Source organism: Myxine glutinosa, chromosome 14, assembly GCF_964187855.1.
Source record: "Myxine glutinosa chromosome 14, kmMyxGlut1.1, whole genome shotgun sequence".
In the NCBI taxonomy this organism is placed as follows: Eukaryota; Metazoa; Chordata; class Myxini; order Myxiniformes; family Myxinidae; genus Myxine; species Myxine glutinosa.
In genome coordinates this window covers 26056084-26074871 of record NC_136274.1, presented here as the reverse complement: position 1 = coordinate 26074871, position 18788 = coordinate 26056084, and the positions used below count along the sequence as shown (strand labels likewise).

At 47.0% G+C, this 18788-nt stretch overlaps 1 protein-coding gene across 1 annotated transcript in view; it reads right to left on the bottom strand.

The window, feature by feature from the left end:
• Nucleotides 1–16508: 16508 nt before the first annotated feature.
• Nucleotides 16509–18788, bottom strand: part of LOC137412299 (stomatin) — a 47349-nt gene continuing 45069 nt past the window's right edge. The window contains exons 6-8 of the mRNA XM_078767927.1: nt 18546–18749; nt 18323–18457; nt 16509–18199 (exon numbers count right to left, since the gene is read on the bottom strand). Of these exons, the coding sequence (XP_078624053.1) occupies nt 18014–18199; nt 18323–18457; nt 18546–18749 (525 nt within the window). The 3' untranslated portion in view covers nt 16509–18013. The remainder of the gene's footprint in view (nt 18200–18322; nt 18458–18545; nt 18750–18788) is intronic.

Below are 18788 nucleotides of genomic sequence, written 5' to 3'. Positions count from 1 at the left end.
AACAGTAGAATTAAGATAATGGCATAACGACAATGTTATGAGTTGTGTCAATTACAATATCAGTGAACTCATATCACCACGAGTGACACACTGTTAGGAAAAAGAGGGAAAAGAAAAAGTGGAGAGGAATTATGGTAATAATACATTATGTTTAATTTGTTGGTTTGAAAAAAAATTGTTGTTGGGAATTAGGTATTCCCGTTTGTGATTGTAATCATATACAATGCTATTCTTAGTTTAGTAATAAATTATGGTAATAATACATTATGTTTAATTTGTTGGTTTGAAAAAATTGTTGTTGGGAATTAGGTATTCCCGTTTGTGATTGTAATCATATACAATGCTATTCTTAGTTTAGTAATAAAATACATACCTGATTGAATATTATTTGTGTGACGCATATAAATGAATATAACTTTTGTGTTAAGGAAAAACAACAAATTGTTGAATGTGAAACTGTCGGAAGATATACATGATTATGCTGATTTCATGGTAAGATGTACCCTATCTGATTCAGTGTGTGCGGAAAGCAGATTCAGATGTGACTGAGCATAAGGATAAGACGAGATCACATTTTGGAGGGATTGCTAACGGAATTGGGAAGAAGTTCGAGAAAGAAAATTTGTGGCTAAAAAATGAAGTTAATCATGGCATACACCCTCTTTCTCAAAGAATGATGAAGACATTCTCCCGTGTAACTTGGAGATGAATGCTTACCTTCACCAAGGAAATTTATGTGACCATTTGCCTGGATCACACTGCAACATATGAAAGAAAGGCGATCACTTACTCTTGTTCGAAGGCTTCGAACATTCACCACATCAGAAGTTGCAGGACAACGACATTTTACCTGCAACCTCTGTGAAATGCGGGGACATATGTTATTACTTCACCAACGTCCGGGGAACCAGCATGGAGCTGCAAAAAACGGCTGTGCCCTTGTCACAACAGCTGTGCACGATTCTGCTGGTTGCTCCTGGTAAGGACCATGAATGACCTGAACACCATGGTCCCAACATCATTGTGGATGCATCCGGCATCCCTGTTCCACATCTTGCTGGCCAATCAACGTCACACCAATACTTGCTGCCCACTCACAATGAGGGAGGAGGCAAGTCGACTACAACTGGGTGAAGGCCTTGTTCAGGAATTACTATGGTTTACAGCAAAAAGTGGCAAGAATGCTACAAGGAGAGCAGGGTCAGTCTATGACTCCGAAATGTTACCACAACAGCGAAATCCTACACGAAGTAGTGCAGGAGCTATGAAGACATTATGAGAAAATGTTTCATACCAGGATTCAAACACAAGTGATCAGCCCTTCCTTTCAAACAAAGTCAACATTTGTGTGGAGGCAAACGTTTTTTGCCAGATGGTGCAGATGCTTTATAAAACTTGAAAATGAAGTGAAATTGTTGTATCTTGGTGATGGTGAAGTGTTGTTTTGAAAATATATTTGTGATGCAAATGCAATAGATTGAACGATATGGAAGGAGTCAATGACCAACGAAATGTTTTGTGATTCTTGCAGGATGACGGTGTATGCCCAAGGGAATTTGATTACCAAAGTGATTGATTATATATTTACTTATACTTGTAATGATGTTTACTTGTAGTGATTGATTGTTTACTTATATTGATGTTTAGATTAATGGTTAATATAAACAAAAACAAAAAGATGAGGGAATTGTGGAAGTGTAACTCAGTGTAACTTATTAATTGGCACTGGTAACTTATTAATTAACACTGGTAACGAAGCAGATACATTTTACATGCAAACTCTGTGAAAGCCGAGTTTGTAAATGAGTGTCAGGAATGCGCCCGAACATGATAATCTCTTGTCCACCTGGTCACAGCCCCTGGCTGAAGCACCCCCCTATCGTTTGGTAAACGGAACTCACAACAGGAGGGGAGCGAGCTGATGCCAGGACTTGGTACATGCATGACCTCGGGGCATTAGCGGAGAAAGGATTAACGGTCAGCGGACAGAGGATTAAGTCCAGTTTGTCCATATAAACGAGAGCAAACGTTGAGTCGAGAGGACTTGTTACCAGGAGCTCTGACCAACGGGAGTGGCGGAGGAACATCAGCCGAACGAGAAGGACCATGCGAAAAGAGTTAACCTGGTCCATTGAATTATGCGGTATTATTTGGTAAATGGAATGAAGTGAATAACCAGTTAATAAACCAGACCTTTTGTAAACCTGTGTCCGGTCATTGGAGTCTTGAGTCCCCCACTACAAATTCCCCTACAGCAGCTTCGATCCGCGCCGGGCCCTGCATCCAACAAAGGGCTCCTCGCACCGAGTGCTCGCATCGGCTATCCGTCGCTCTAACCACTAACCCGGTTACCGTCGATGCTTCACCGACATGCTCACACGCATACGCTACCCCTTTCACCCTCACAAAACCCGGCGTTCCAACGCCGTCCGTACATTCCACCAACGCTCTCCCTGTTACACACCACACCTCTCGCGCACACTCGCCGCTCGCACACCTCGGTCCACACCTCTCCTCCGTTATGTCCTCCGTAACACTCACCATGGGCGTGCACTCTTGCATCCACCCACTAACGCGCTCGGATGGGCTCTCCCACACTCGCGCTACCACCAACCCAGGTGTGCTTCCTCGCACACCCTCTACCATTCCAAGCGTGCATTCTCGCACCCGCTCCACCACCAACTCACTCTCCGGGTCATTCTCACCCTCGCACGTACACTCCGTACACCCCGACGTGCATTCTCGCTCGCACTCGGTTTCACTCCCACACTTTATAACACGCCCACTCGCCGACGCACACTTTTTCCTCACACGCGTGCCATTTCCACTCACATGGGACCCTTTACCAACGCCCGGGTGCCATATCGATCCCAATCGCGCGACAATTCTTTTGTCGCTAAACATCCTCCTGCAAAATCTACCCGCACAATATACAGCACGACTCACCTGGGGGATCCTTTTCTCCACGCGAACCTGCAAACTTCCATTCGGGTTAAGCACAGCATCGTGATGTGAGCAGGGACTTTGTACATAATCCATTTCTCCCTGCAATTCCCGGGCTACCTCCGTCATCTCTTCAATTTTAATTCCCAGCACTGCTTTTTCTTTATTAACCTCGGCGACCGGTGGCTTTAATAAAACACCCTCCTCTACCTCAGCGGTCGCCGGCTTTTCCAAACCCCGGGTCGCGATTTCTACCCCTGTCATTGTACCCGTGCTTTCCTCCGCTTCGCTCAACCAGCGCATTTCGACCTGCGTTACCTCCTCGTGCACCCCTGGGACCCTTTCGCCCACCATGCGATCCATGGTCTCCCCACATTTTTGCATGCGGTCACCCATTCTGTTCGTTATTGCTTCCATTTTGTTTAACAATCGCTCACTGTTAGCCCTCCTTTCGTCCCTCATTCGCTCACTATGAGCATCCATTTTTGCCATCAATTGGTCCATAAAAAATCGCATGTACCCTGGTATCTCCGGCTCGGCTGCCGCGACCACGTGCGCAGCGCCATTTGGTGCTGCTTCGGTCACGGGTGCGGCAAAATTTGGTGCCGCTACAACCACGTGCGCGAGGACGCCATTTTGTGCGTCTGATACCCCCTCAACCACACCTTCTTTACTCTCCTCCACCATTTTCCCCACTTCTTCCTTGGGGTCCTGGGTCGATTCTACCCCACTCTCCTCTACCGGAACCCAGCCGTCTTGATCTGCCATAGCGCGACTTTCAAAATTCGGGTTTTTATTTTAAAACAAAACAAATTTCACAGTTAATAATTTCGAGCGCGTGAAGCGCGCTTCGGGTCCAATCCCACTTCCTGACACCAATTGTTACGAACACGGCTTCAGATGTTGCTTGACCGAGCGGAATGGCCGCCGTGTTCGCACAGTTTACCCGATTACCCCCAACTCACCCGATTCCACCCGACGTTGACCAAATCGCGCTATGCTAAATCAATGATTGGAAAGGACACAACGACTGGGATAGATGAAACGACGCAAGGGGTACAGTTCTCAAGACCTCCGGAGGAGGATATAATTAGTGGTGGAGAAAAGGGGTAGATTACAAGGTAATGAGGTAAAGACACAGAAGAGATAGGCACTTAGACACAATCTTATCCAGCCCAGACAGACCACAGACAAACGGAACAAGACTGACTTACACAGGGATTGATGGCAGGGAAGGACAGGCAGTCGATAGCACAAGGTGCACCTTGGCTCAGGGACAGGATAAAGCACGGTCCAGTCCAGAGATGCGGGGAGGTGTCACAGCGCTCGGAGGTGGCGTCCTTCTCTCTCCAAGCTCAGGGCGCATCTGACGTCACCTCCCTCTTCCTGCGCATGCTCAGCGGGGAGTGACACGCCCTCGGCTCGTTGGCTCCGCCCCAGATGGGATCGGTCCACCGCTTCTATTGGGTGCGGGGGTTACCGGGCTCCGCCCTTGACGAGGAGCTGACAGCGAGCCCCTACTTGGTAACCCCGTCGAGCACATGCTCGATGGCGGCTCGTTGGAAAGGCCTGGTGCCCTCCCAACACCCCCTACCAACCAAGCCGGAGTGAGGACGCGCACTCCCCGCGCCGCCGCCGCTGTTGTTGTTGTTGTTGCTGAACCGTGAGGAAGAGCTGCGGGGAGGTATTGGGAGGTCCTAAACTTCCTAACGGTGCCATACAATCACATTCTGGTGCAACGAAGAGTCAGAATCAATGGAAACGAGTCCTTAACTGACATAGACTAAGAATAACTAGCAAGATGTCCTATAGTTGTCTACGTGAGATGCGGTGGACCTGGATGCGACATTTAATGGGGGAAATAGGGGGAGGTCGGGTCTACAGAGTGTTGTTTACAGAAAATGGGACTAGGGAATGGGGGATTGGGGATAGTTGGGAAGTATGGAGGAAATAGGGGAATATTTACAAGCGGATATGGATGGATGCCAATCCCATATCCGCAACAATATATATATATATATATATATATATATATATATATATATATATATATATATATATATATATATATATATATGTATGTATGTATGTATGTATGTATATATATATATATATATATATATATATATATATATATATATATATATATATATATATACACAAAGAATTAAGTTAAGCACCCCTACACAACGAATTAAGGTAAGCACCCCCTAATATATATTCTTTGTGTATATGTATACATTGGCATATATTCTAAGGTATGTGAGATCAAATAATGATTGGTATGACATTAGCAATTATCCATTGATGAAATTGAGTGATCAAAGTGAAAAAAAGTGATTGGTTGAGTCAGTGATCCGATCACGTGGGTCCTACACACGTTATTGACGCAAAGATCGCTAGAGGTCTTCTCAGAACAATGACTGTACGTTAGAAAACATAAACGTCATCCACACTGTCCGTGATGGACCTATAGCTCCATACTTAAATTGAGGTGAAAATATGCCTAAAATTCCCAAAAAATTTCACCTTAAATTATTCAGAATAAAATATTGAAAACGGCATGATTGTTATGTTTTTATGTGACCATAATATCACTTCTCCAGAAAATATAGCAATATCATGGGTATATTACACTGTTTTGACGACAACAAACTTGTAATGTGCGAGGTTGTAAAAAAACGGGGGGGGTGCTTAACTTAATTCTTTGTGTATATATATATATATAGTTGTGGATATGAGAATTGTGTTCTTTTATTGTGGTAAAATATCTCCCTCCTTCCTCCATTTGGTGTATAAAGGTCAAAGGTCGTGCCCGTATTTATTCCATAAACAATCACGTCGCAAATCATAGATTTCCTCCTTGTTCAGTAGTTATCTCCTTATTATGTGTATTAGATTAAGGCTGTGTCTTCCATTAATTAACACTCCATTGCACCGAATTCAAATGAAGGTAGATTCCCTTCACATCCCCTTTCGTCAATTGCCAACTGCATTGGGCGGTTTGCTGCATTCTGCTGCTGCTGTGGGGTTGTGGTTTTTCGCTGCAAGACTCCATTAGCCACGAGGTCATCTCGGAGCAGAAGGTGGGAGGAGTCGGCCCAGCGCCGGGAACAAGGCGTGGCCTTGCCAACGCCTCCTCTAAGGGCGGGATCGGTGAGCCCTCGCGACCAATCAGGGCCGAGGCGAGCTCACCGATGGGCGTGTCCTGGAGGCCGGCAGGGCTTGATCGCCCGAGGCGTTATATAAGCGTGCGCGGAAGCCTTTGGAGAGAGTCCTGAGAGTTGCGAGACGGGAGATCCGGCAAAGAGACAGCAAGCCATAAGGGAGAGGAAGAGACAGCAAGCCTTGTGAAGAGAGACGTGCAACCTGCGGGAGTACGAGTGAGGGAGACGCTGTTGCCAACCAAGCCTTGCCGCAACGGGCTCTAACGCGTTGCTGGGAGCATCCCGGCGGTGTGGACCAGAGGGCGGAGAGCCGGCGGCTGCTCGCTCCCGGCCCGGTTGTCCTACCATCCCACCTGAACCTTCCTCTCCTTCCAGCGATTCATCCCTATCATCATCCCCCGTGTAAGTCTGATTGTTCGTCCGTCTTCTGTGTTGTCCTGGGGTTGTAAGTAAGACTGCCATAGTTAAGTTAATTTGCACTGTGTCCTTCTGGTCCGTCCCTCTTTCTGCATTATTTTATTATCCTTCCTTCTTCCTTGGTTTCTTTCATTGTGTAAATAGCAGTAATAAATAATAGTCGTATTTCCAATCTTTTGCCTTCGTCTTCCTCTTCTTCACATCCGTCGTCTTTGTCTTTTCCCCATTGAAAACCTGTGGCACGATTTGGCCAACGTTCAAGGATCGGGTCTAGTTTCTGTTAATAGTTCGTGCCGCGGTTGCTAAAAACGCTCGGCAATTAACATCTGTCCGCGGTACGAACGGGGCTGTGCCACCTACCTTTCCGGGGGTAGCTGGGCAGTGTCAGGGACCACGTCAGTCAGTTATAGAAGAGGGGATTAATCCCCCCTCTAAGGGGAACGGAGGCCGACGATGGGTTCCGTAACATTTGGTGTCGGGAGCGAGATTCGGACCTGAAGCGTTTAGCGCGCTCAAAATTACGAGTGGCCCAAAATTTTGTTTTATAAAATCTTAAATTTGAAAATCGTGCCATGGATGCTCAAGGCGACGGGATGCCGGTGGGGGAATTAGAGGGTGTAGAGTCGACCCAGGACCTCGGGGAAATGTATGTGGGAGAAATGGAGGAGGAGAGAAATGGTGAGGTGGTTGAGGGGGTTTCAGGCGCACAAAATGGCGGCGCTTCGCACGTGGTTGCGGCAGTTGAGCCCGAGATGCCAATGAATTTGGACCTGTTTATGAAACAGATGATGGTCTTTATGGTAAAAACAGACGATCATTTCAAAGGGATGGAAAACAGAATGGGGGGCCAAATGAGGGACGAAGCAAGGGGTACCAGTGAACGGTTAGACAATAAATTTGAGGGATTAGAAAATCAAATCGGGGGATTGAGAGACAGGTTGGGTAGTCTAGAACAAAGGATGGGGGAGCGATTAGAAAATCAAATCGGGGGGCTAGAAGCTAAATTTGAGGGTTTAGACAATAAATTTGAGGGTTTAGACAATAAATTTGAGGGGTTAGACAACGGGATAAAAGGGGTGAAGAATGGGTTAACGGGGCTAGAAGACAAGATGGAAGACAAATTGCGGGAAATAGGGGAGCAATCCGCCCGGGAAATCAAACAGACGGGGAACCAGATAGAGGAGGTGAAAATCGGGGTGGAAGGTAAATTGGATGCTCAGAGGAATGAATTGGAACAGATGAGGGCGGCATCTACTAAAGAGATGGGAGAAATAGGGGAGGAGATAAGACGAGGTGTGGGCGAGGATGTCTCGGGGGTACGCGAGGAGGTAAAGCGAGGTGAGAAGCGTATGGAGAAAGAGGTGAGAAGTAGTACGGCTAGGTTACAGGGGGGCATAGAAGCTCTAACAAGGGGGGGTGGAACAGCTGACGGTGGGACAAAAGGGACTAGTGGAGCAGGTGGAAAAGAACACTGCGGTACCAGGAGGGTTGAAAGCGACACAAAAAGAAATCAAAAATGAATTAATAGCGATGAAGAGGGAATGTCGGATGGTACATGAGGGGTTGACAAAGAGGTTGGACGAGGTGAGAGGCAGTGGAGACAAAGGACCGGGAGGTGAGGACGCACATAGAAACGGTCAAGGTGGCATTAGAGGACATTGAGGAGACGCACCGGGAAATAAAAGAGGTGAAGCAAAAGTTAGAGGAAGTGGAAGAGGGGGAGAGTGAAATTAAGAAGAGACGGAGGGAAACTAAGAGGGAGATAAAGGAGGAGGTGATGGAATATGTACAAGGTCGGTGCTGAAATCGTGATGGTGTGCTTGCTAACCAAATAAAGAGTTTGCAGGTGGCGAAGGAGGTGCGGAGACGAGGTGCCAAGGTGAGTGGTGATATACTCGGAAATGTATATGGTGTGGGGGGAGATTCAGTCGGCTTGGGGGTTGGTTTGGACCCGGGTGTTCGTGAGAGGCCGCGGGTGAAGTGTGCCACAGGTACAGAGTGTGAAGGAGGAGGTGTGCGAGGAGGTCCGACTATGGGGTGTGTGAGGAAAAAGTGCGCGCCGAGGAGTGAGTGTGCTGTCGAGAGCGAGTTGGTCGTAGCGTGTGTGCGGGGGGGCACATGGAAGCGCGTAGTGGGGAGTGTTACAGAGGATGTAACGAAAGAATGCACACCTATGGTGAGTGTTACGGAGGACGTAACGGATGTGTGTGCAAGAGGATGCGCGAGAAAGGTGTGTAACAGACGGGTGCATGAGTACAGAGTGCGCTGTCAAGAGTGAGGGTGAATGCGCGACCGAGAGTGGTGGTGAAAGTAGTAAGAGTGACACAGAGCGTGAGTTGGGTGTGGCAGGTGAGAGAGGATGTACACCTGGAATGGAAGGATGCACACCTGGAATGGTAGAGCGCGTATGGGAATGCACACTGGAGTTAGTAGTGAAGCACGTGATTGGGTGTGCCAGTGAGTGCACACCCGTGGTTGTCACAGAGGATGTGACCGAGGAATGGGCGCGAAGAGGTGTGTTGGTGAGGTGTGCGAACGATGAGTGTGTGCTAAGGTGTGCGGTGGTCAGAGGAGTGACGAAGTCTATGAGTGAACCTGGAGGGTGTGTCAGGGAAGGTGCAATGACAAAGAGCATGGAGACAGCTGGATGTGTGAGCAAGGAACGGGCTGAGGGGTGTAAGCATGCAAGTGGAGCATCGACGCTAACCGGGTTAGCGGTTAAATCGACTTGTAGCCGAAGCGAGCCCTCGGTTCGTGCCGGGGTTTGCATGCAGCGGGAACCAGCGGGGATCGTAACCGCGGCGGGTTCGAAAGAACCGCCATGCGGGATCCACGCCGGGCCGCGCTCTGAATGGTCACGTCCGTGCTCCGCTCAGCGGAGCGGGCGGCCCGGTAGGAAGGGTCGACACGGCGACCCTTTGTGGTTGAGGCGTTCTGGCAGGGCGAGATCGGGTCATCAGGTGGGAGACCGAAAGGCTCCGCGCCGAGGTGGACCTAGGGATCTCGGCCTGAGCGAACCCCCTTCCCTGCACCAAATGCCGGACGGATCCAACCGCCGGCAACGAACCACCCGCATTCATGGCTCGACTTGGCGAAGCCAGGTTCTGAACATGAATTGGCGCACCAAGAGGCTCAAGTGAGTAGACTTGTGATGATGATAGTGTTTTGGACCCGAAATTGAAAAGCAAAATTTGATGATTGGCAGATTGATTGGCAGATGATTGTTAGAGTGATTGGCAAATTTTTGATTGGTTGCAATTGGATGAGCCAAATTGGTAGTGGAAGGTGCCCGATGCGGTGGGATGGCAACTCTGCCATCCCTCACAACGGGGGCAAAGGAGCAATAGTTTTATGGGGTTTGGCAGTGAAAACTAGACCGGGAGGGTTAGGATAAAATGATAGGGATCTAGAGAAGATGACCATAGGTAACGGTAAGGTTAAGTAGCAACATTGAACAGGTAGTGGGGACATAGAGAGGGTAGTTGGATGATAATGACGAGGGAGCGCAATAATATAAGGGGCGACGGGGAAGCGCGAGTGTTAGCAGGGAACCAGGTAGATCAGATGATGCCGTGTGTTTGAGGATCGAAAGTGTATTGAGCAGTATATGAGTGAATAATTGTGATTGTGAGCGTGGAAGTGTATGAAGCAGCATAAGAGGAATAATTGATTGTGCATTGTATTGAATGAATGGTCCTGGAGGAAGGAGGGTGCAGGTAGCACCAGGAGTGATTGCACAGGTGTGCAAATCCAGGTGTATGGAGAATGGTTGTGTGGAATACTTGGAGTATGGAATATATAGAGTATGGAATGGATGGTATGGAGTGAGTATGATGGAAACTGTGGAGTGGAGTGGATGGTGCGAAGGTGTGGATGGGGGAAAGGAGGATGGACCCCATCACGAACACCCAGGGAGGGTAGTGTAAGCGTTAGGTAGAGGGTACAGGTAAATTGTGGCTGGATACTGGCATCTGTGGTGCGTGTGGAAGAATGGAGTTTGGATGGATGCATTAGTGACGGGGAAATGGCTGGGCGTGTGGCCTGTTAGTGTGTGTAGTTGGTTGAGCACTCCACCACTGTGAGGATGTCGGCCAGGTGAGGCCGCAGGTGGGCTCTGGGAGCCGTTAGAGTTGTGGATGGGGCCCGAGGATCCGGAGGACGGACCCGGGTAGCCCAGTGCCAGAGAGGGCACCGAGTGGGGAGAGCGCCTTCCCCAGTAGATAGGTTAGGGTGAGGAGCAGGTAAGCTCGGAGGCAACTGCAGTGGTGGAGGTGTGCAGGTGGGTAGACCTGCTGGGAGAGCCACACGACCCAGTCCTGAAATTGTGCAAGGGCACAGGGAGTTGAATCGGGGGAGTGAGACCCCAAATTGATGAAGCACCACAGTTGGTCAATGGGAATTTGGTTCGTAAAACCGCATAGAGTAAAATGGCCAATGGATTGGCAGGGAAGACCCGGGTAGTGTAAAGTGTATTAAAGTCATTTAGAAGATAGTTAGGATTAAGAATCTCCTCGCACCATCTACTTCCACTCACCTGAGATGACGTACCATGTGGCACCTATGCCCCACACCATGCCATGTTTTATTATTTTGGTGCAAATGTTTGGAATGTGAGATGCATCATGACGTGGGTGTGACATTGTGCTTTGTGTTCCATCTCTCCCTCCTTATGAGGATTGATGATGAATTGGTGATGGCAAATTTTGGTTAGAGGGATTGTGGGGATGAATTTGGTATGGGAGAAATATGGGGAAGACGTGACAGTAGTGACGAATTTGTAAACGTGTTAGATTTTTTTGTACATATGGGGTAAGGGCAAGGGTAGAGTAGGTAACAGGGGGGGTGACGTACGGTAGGGACGAGCTTTCTCACTTCGCTCTCCGTACGCACCTCGTCTTGCATTGCCTTGTTGATGTGTACCCTTGTGACCTTACCCCTCGCTCACCTGTCTTCTCCCCCCCCCCCCCTTGTCTCCCACCCGAGGACTGTGTGCCACTGGGCGCCGAGGGGAGCGTGCGGGAGTCCGCCATTGTGTGCCCGAAACTCCCGCAACCAGCTGTCTGCATCGATGCACCACGTATGGACCACATGTCTGTGGCTGAGCACCACTCATGGACCCTACGGGTTGGGGCATGGCCCCTCTGCTGGAACCGGCCATGATGGCCCGAGATCTTGCTTGCGGACCTCGGTCACGTGGCACCTATGCCCCACAGGTGAACCACCCCTAGTCGGCCCTGTGGGCCATAAATAACAACAATGGACATGTTTTGTGCAAGGTTTATTTCCACCAAATAGGCCGCCAGCAAGAAGGCGAAGTTGACAACATCTGGAAGAACGACAATAGCCAGCAGAGGGAGCCGAAGAGCAAGACACCACCAGGGGTTTGTTGGTTTATTTTTTTATTATTGAACTGTGGTGACTGTGCACCGATTGGTGCATTCTGGTGCGTCGATGCAGCACAGGCTGTCCCCCCCCCCCCCAAAAGAACAATCACAGGTCCTGGGTTGCATTTTGTAAATACAAGTAGCATCACTGTAAATAATGCTCCCCCATCGTTCATGTTGTAGTTTGAAGACAATTCCGCAATTCGGTTAGCTGTGGTGTGAGTCTGTTAGGCAGGGTGCAATGGAGCAGCGGGACATATTTATTTATGTTTTAAAACTGTCACACTCAGGGTCAGGTTAAATGTAGAGGGAACTACACCTACGTGCCACACTAAAGGTAAGAGTAATAGGCCCGGGACGTGCCTAAGAGGAGGAGGGTGCAGTGTTGTGGATATGAGAATTGTGTTTTTTTATTGTGGTAAAATATCACCCTCCTTCCTCCATTTGGTGTATAAAGGTCAAAGTTCGTGCCCGTAGTTATTCCATAAACAATCACGTAGCAAATCATAGATTTCCTCCTTGTTCAGTAGTTATCTCCTTATTATGTGTATTAGATTAAGGCTGTGTCTTCCATTAATTAACACTCCATTGCACCGAATTCAAACGAAGGTAGATTCCCTTCACATTCCCCTTTCGTCAATTGCCAACTGCATTGGGCGGTTTGCTGCATTCTGCTGCTGCTGTGGGGTTGTGGTTTTTCGCTGCAAGACTCCATTAGCCACGAGGTCATCTCGGAACAGAAGGTGGGAGGAGTCGGCCCAGCGCCGGGAACAAGGCGTGGCCTTGCCAACGCCTCCTCTAAGGGCGGGATCGGTGAGCCCTCGCGACCAATCAGGGCCGAGGCGAGCTCACCAATGGGCGTGTCCTGGAGGCCGGCGGCTTGATCGCCCGAGGCGTTATATAAGCGCGCGCGGAAGCCTTTGGAGAGAGTCCTGAGAGTTGCGAGACAGGAGATCCGGCAAAGAGACATCAAGCCATAAGGGAGAGGAAGAGACAGCAAGCCTTGTGAAGAGAGACGTGCAACCTGCGGGAGTACGAGTGAGGGAGACGCTGTTGCCAACCAAGCCTTGCCGTAACGGGCTCTAACGCGTTGCTGGGAGCATCCCGGCGGTGTGGATCAGAGGGCGGAGAGCCGGCGGCTGCTCGCTCCCGGCCCGGTCGTCCTACCATCCCACCTGAACCTTCCTCTCCTTCCAGCGATTCATCCCTATCATCATCCCCCGTGTAAGTCTGATTGTTCGTCCGTCTTCTGTGTTGTCCTGGGGTTGTAAGTAAGACTGCCATAGTTAAGTTAATTTGCACTGTGTCCTTCTGGTCCATCCCTCTTTCTGCATTATTTTATTATCCTTCCTTCTTCCTTGGTTTCTTGGTTTCTTTCATTGTGTAAATAGTAGTAATAAATAATAGTCGTATTTCCAACCTTTTGCCTTCGTCTTCCTCTTCTTCACATCCGTCGTCTTTGTCTTTTCCCCATTGAAAACGTGTGGCACGATTTGGCCAACGTTCAAGGATCCGGTCTAGTTTCTGTTAATAGTTCATGCCGCGGTTGCTAAAACCGCTCGGCAATTAACATCTGTCCGCGGTACGAACGGGGCTGTGCCACCTACCTTTCCGGGGGTAGCTGGGCAGTGTCAGGGACCACGTCGGTCTGTTATAGAAGAGGGGATTAATCCCCCCTCTAAGGGGAACAGAGGCCGACGTTGGGTTCCGTAACATATATATATATATATATATATATATATATATATATATATATATATATATATATATATATATATATATATATATATATATATATATATATATATATATATATATATATGGCAATATCTCGCGGCTGTTTGGATATTCGTTGAAAGTTTCAGGAATGCTTCTCCGCTGCAAATCGGTGTTGAACATTTTAAACCTCAAAAAGTTCTCAAATGTGTTGCTTTTTCTTTTCGTTCCTTTTTTTCCAAGACAATCAAGGCATTGCACCTACAGACTCATGACTGAAGGGTACAAACAAACTTAAACCATTACAAGTCAGGAGACGACGATGGTTCACGAGCGAGCGGTATTCTTCGGTTCGATTTCGAAAATTTGGTTCGATTCCGGCAACTTTGAAAATGTGACCTTAGTGACTTTGAAATGTCAAAACGAAGGTTACTGACCTTGAAATGATAGAAAATGATGTATAATCAGTTATTAGGTTAGTTAGCTACACAATACTGAAAATTCGGTTCGATTCCGACAACTTTGAAAATTTGACCTGTGTGACCTTCAAAGGTCAAAGATGGAGGATTCTGAAATTTGTTGGAAAACTTATTTCATTATGTATGTGATAATATAAGATCATGTATGACATGTCACTCTATCAGGAAGCGAACAATGTAATAAAACCATAAAAAAATCGACTTTTCAAAATTTTGTGACCTTGACCTTGGGGCAAAAATGAAAAATCGAGCTGCGCGGGGCTAGACACATGACATTGGCCTAACCAAATACCGAAACCCCTGTCAGATTCCACCAACTCCCTCGGAGAAGATGTAGCTTGAACTCAATTACCCCCTAAAAAGACGTCTTTTTCGGGCGTGGCTCCGCCCACAATGGGCGCAATACGCCCACTCTAGGCAGGACACAACTAGATCATGATATCAACCTCCCACCCAAGTTTCATCAAGATAGGATGATGTCATCGGGTAGTTATGCTGCGGACAGACAGACACACACACACCCATGACGAATATAGTGGTCCCTGTTTGATAACTCGTGAACCAATATGAGAAACGAAAGGAACTGAACGAGCCCTAATTATATGAACGTTCTCTAAAAAAAATTTTTTTTTTTAACATACATGACACGTACCACGTGTTGTGTGATGTGGACTTGCACACCTCAAAATGGAGGCTCAGTGACAATGTTCATCAACAAACGTTTATATTATTGTAAGGACAAACAGACGAGCAAATAATCCAAAAAATACAACAGGATGTGATTTGAGCATCACAAGATACATTCTCAGACAGGGACAAACAGACCAAAGGTTTAAAATATCATAATTTTATAAGCCTTATAAAGATGGATCTTTAAATATAACAAGCCAACACGCTTTACCTGAAATAATTTTATATTCCTGTGTTGTGGGCATTTCAGATTTGGAAAAAGGCTCGTTTATGCATGCGTAATAAAGAGAGAATTGTTTTGCAATACATGTTCTCTACCGATGCGATACTTTATTTCAAGTCCAAAAAAGGCGTAACTGAAACTGATGAAATTCCCTGTAAGTCGAACTTGGGAACCGTAACTTGTCATAATGAAGCCATGTACCAAGTTTCAGGTGAATATGTTAAAGGGTATGGGGAAAAAGACTGAAAACCCACAGGCAAGATGGACAGACAGATGCATGGACAGCAAACCCATAGTGTCCCCTTAGCGAAAAAAAACCCAATACATACCTGTGAAAAGGCAATACCAAAGGCACAACCATCAATCACTGCAAGGTTGCTCTCCATAAATCCAGTTACGAGGCTGAAGCAGCCCTGCACAAGGAGCCGTGTAGAAGAAGAATGAGCTTTCCATGGTTCCAACAGTTCATTACACGATAGCAACTCCAAACTAAACTTTCGTCGACTACAAGTACCCATTCCACTAATATGCAAAGTTATTTTAGGCAACCATGGACAAAAACATGCTGCAACACGTTGGGTCTTATTGGACCACCTAACTGCTGGACTCCTCCGCTTTCAGATTACCAACAATCTTTTCAGGAAAATGACAAATCCATCGGCATGAACAATCAGATCATCGTCCTTGACGCTGAAACCAAAGGTTTTCCGATTTTAACAGGCTCACACAGACATAGAAAGAACGCAGGCTCAAGCCCACTTACATCTTCTGCCAACTCGCTGCATATTGTATCCCCAGGCAGAACGAAAGCAAATCCTCTGTATTGATAACCATGACCTGAAAGGCTGGCCTTCACTGCTGAAGGATTTGGGAGGGTGGAAAGTGGTGGTATGGATATGCTATTAGCCAATTGATGAAGAAATTAATTATTTTACCATTACTACTATATTTATTTTAATTACCCAATTAATTAAATTAACAATTAATAAACTACCCAAATCCAGCTCCGACCTATCAGTGGGATACAAAAAGTAAACTGTTCACCTGGCGGAGGTATGCTCTCTACCGAGTGCTGTTCTAATTCGATATATTCGGGGTTTTTTGCAATATTTGGGGGTATTTGTTTGTTTCAGTGTTTGTTTTTGTTGCTGTTTCAGTTTCAGGTGTACCATCCTTTATTTGCAGCTGTTTCTGGAAAAAATTAGCAAATTGGATTACAGATACCTTTTCTGCCTTGCCATCTTCGTGTTTGTGTACAAATTGGATTCGGTAGTCTGTTGAACTTTTCACGTACTGAGCCAATCTCACAGGTGTGTGTGTGTGTGTGTGTGTGTGTTTAATACATGGGAATTCTTCCGGATTATTTGTAGTTAATTAGCCTAATCAACCCAGGAGATCATGACGATCATTTTGGTGTATGACGTTGCACATTGGGAAGCTCCAGTCGAACTCCACAAAAACCATGTTCATGACACATACACACACCTCATCCATTTCTTTTACGTACTCTTTAATATGTAATAAAAAATAAATGACAAGCATAAATTCGGCTTTGCTTTACAATTACAATGCAATTGTGACAAGGAAATCAGGAAAGCAGAAACAAAATTAGATACAAGTATAACTGAGGATGGCCGAGAGGTATGCACTCTCGCGATAAGCCGTCTAGCCTGGGTTCGAATCCCAACCAGCTATAAACTGTCATCCTGGAGTTTCACAGGCAGGGTTATCCATCTATGTGTGATGGACGTTAACTGTGCATCCCATCTGATGGCATTAGTTGTGGACCTTGAAGATCCCATGGTATCTTTCACGAAGAGGCGGCAAGGTATCTCGAGCATCCTGAACAAATTGCAAATTCCTCCCCTAACTACTATTGGGGAGGCAATGGCGAGGCACCTAGTAGAAGAAACTGACACTCAAGGGAATGGTCGCCCTCTTCTTTCGTGTGCAGCACAAGGCTGTGGTTCGCATCATTGGCTGAAGGCGCAGCTGCGCTGCTGATGCAATGTCCACTGTGGATTAGGCCAGGAATTTTAAAATTTGTTCAGAGTGCCGGTGATAGACCACCTACTCTTCGTGAAGGACACCATGGGATATTTAATGTCCACCAATGAATGCCGGCGGATGGGACGTTCGTTTAATGTCCATCCGAGGGATGGCACACACATTGATGGATGCCCCTGCCGGTGAAACACCGGGGTGACAGTTTATACCTGGGCCAAGATCGCAACCCAGGCTACACAGCTTAGAGGTGAATGTGAGTACCTCTAGGCCATCCTGATAGCCACACAGAGTATTCTCCATCACAATCAATCTATATATGCAGGTATGTTGAATATCAAGAAGACAAAGGCTTTCCAAGAGAAAAATGTGTGTTTGGAATATTACAAGAAACGATTCTTATACACTACTCTAAGGACCACGTATTTGTTCCACAAGTTAAATGGATCTCCAGTTCCGGGTTACTTCGGAGCCCGACGCCATTGCCATTTTTTTTCACCAAGACAGGCTGTCATTTGTCTTGTTTAACAGTTTTTCTCAATTGTTGGTGTGACGTGTTCGCGTCTCGTTTATGGGCATCACATATGCTTTTGTACTGGGTTTGTCAGGGCCATGTTCAGATCCATTCTCATTCTAGTTGCCCCGCTGTTAGTGCATTGACACCTCCTCACCCACCATCCCAAACCCCAGTGTTTCGACCATCCGTTAACCTTGAATTGTTAGGAAAAAGGAAAAAAAAAAAGAAAAAAAAAAAAAAAGGGAGAAATAAAGTACAATTGTGACAAAGCAGTGATTAATTTGAGCAGATAATTTTACAGTGAATTACATTTTTTTCCCCATTAATGAACAAGTATGGACGACTTTTGAAATGAACAAGAATTGAATTAGGAAAATGAATTTATAAATTTTGCAGTTTCATGAAGCTTGGAAAGTAACTTTATAATATGCAAAAGAACAAGGCCCACACAGTAAACGGGCCGTCAAGCTCGTCTAACGACAGAATGCGGACAGTAACTCCATTGGGAGGGGGAATACAATGGTAGAGTTGGATTCGGCCGCAATTTGGCCGAGAGTCTGCAGGTATCGCAGCTGGAGAGCCGAAGGGGCCTCGGAGATCACTAGAGCTGCCTCGCGGAGGGCTCGCGAGGCTTGCACCTCACCTTCGGCCGCCGCCACCTGCCAACCACAACCACAGTTAAAGCGACAATTAACACCGTTGGCGTTTCTTCCTACAGCTTGAAATGCTAATGAAATCGAGGACGATATCAGTGAATGTAAGTGAACAAAAAAGCTGCAGACCTTAGCCCTGGCCTCTCTGGTGGCCTCAGCCTCGGCCGCCATTGCTCTTTGCAGCTCCACGGGCAGACGGACATCCTTCAATTCCACACGTTCAACACGGATTCCCCACGGGCGTGTTGCTTCCAAAAGTATGTTCTAGTACGAACGAACACAAAAATGCAATGAAGCAAAACGAGGGATTGCGAAGACATTTGGGGCCGAGGAGGCAGAAAGGCACACAAACCTCCATGCGATCAGCCATCTCTTCACGATCTGTGAGAATTTCAGAGAGGGTCTTGATCCCCAGAGCATTCCTCAGTGTTGTCATTGCGAGGAGTTTAGTGGAAGCATCGGCATTCTCAACGCTCACCACAGCCATGGTGGGCTCCACGATGCGATAGTAAACCACCGCATCGACAGAAACGGTCACCGAGTCCCTCGTCAGGATCTGATGACACAAACGCACGAGCAAGAGTGAAGTGGCTGT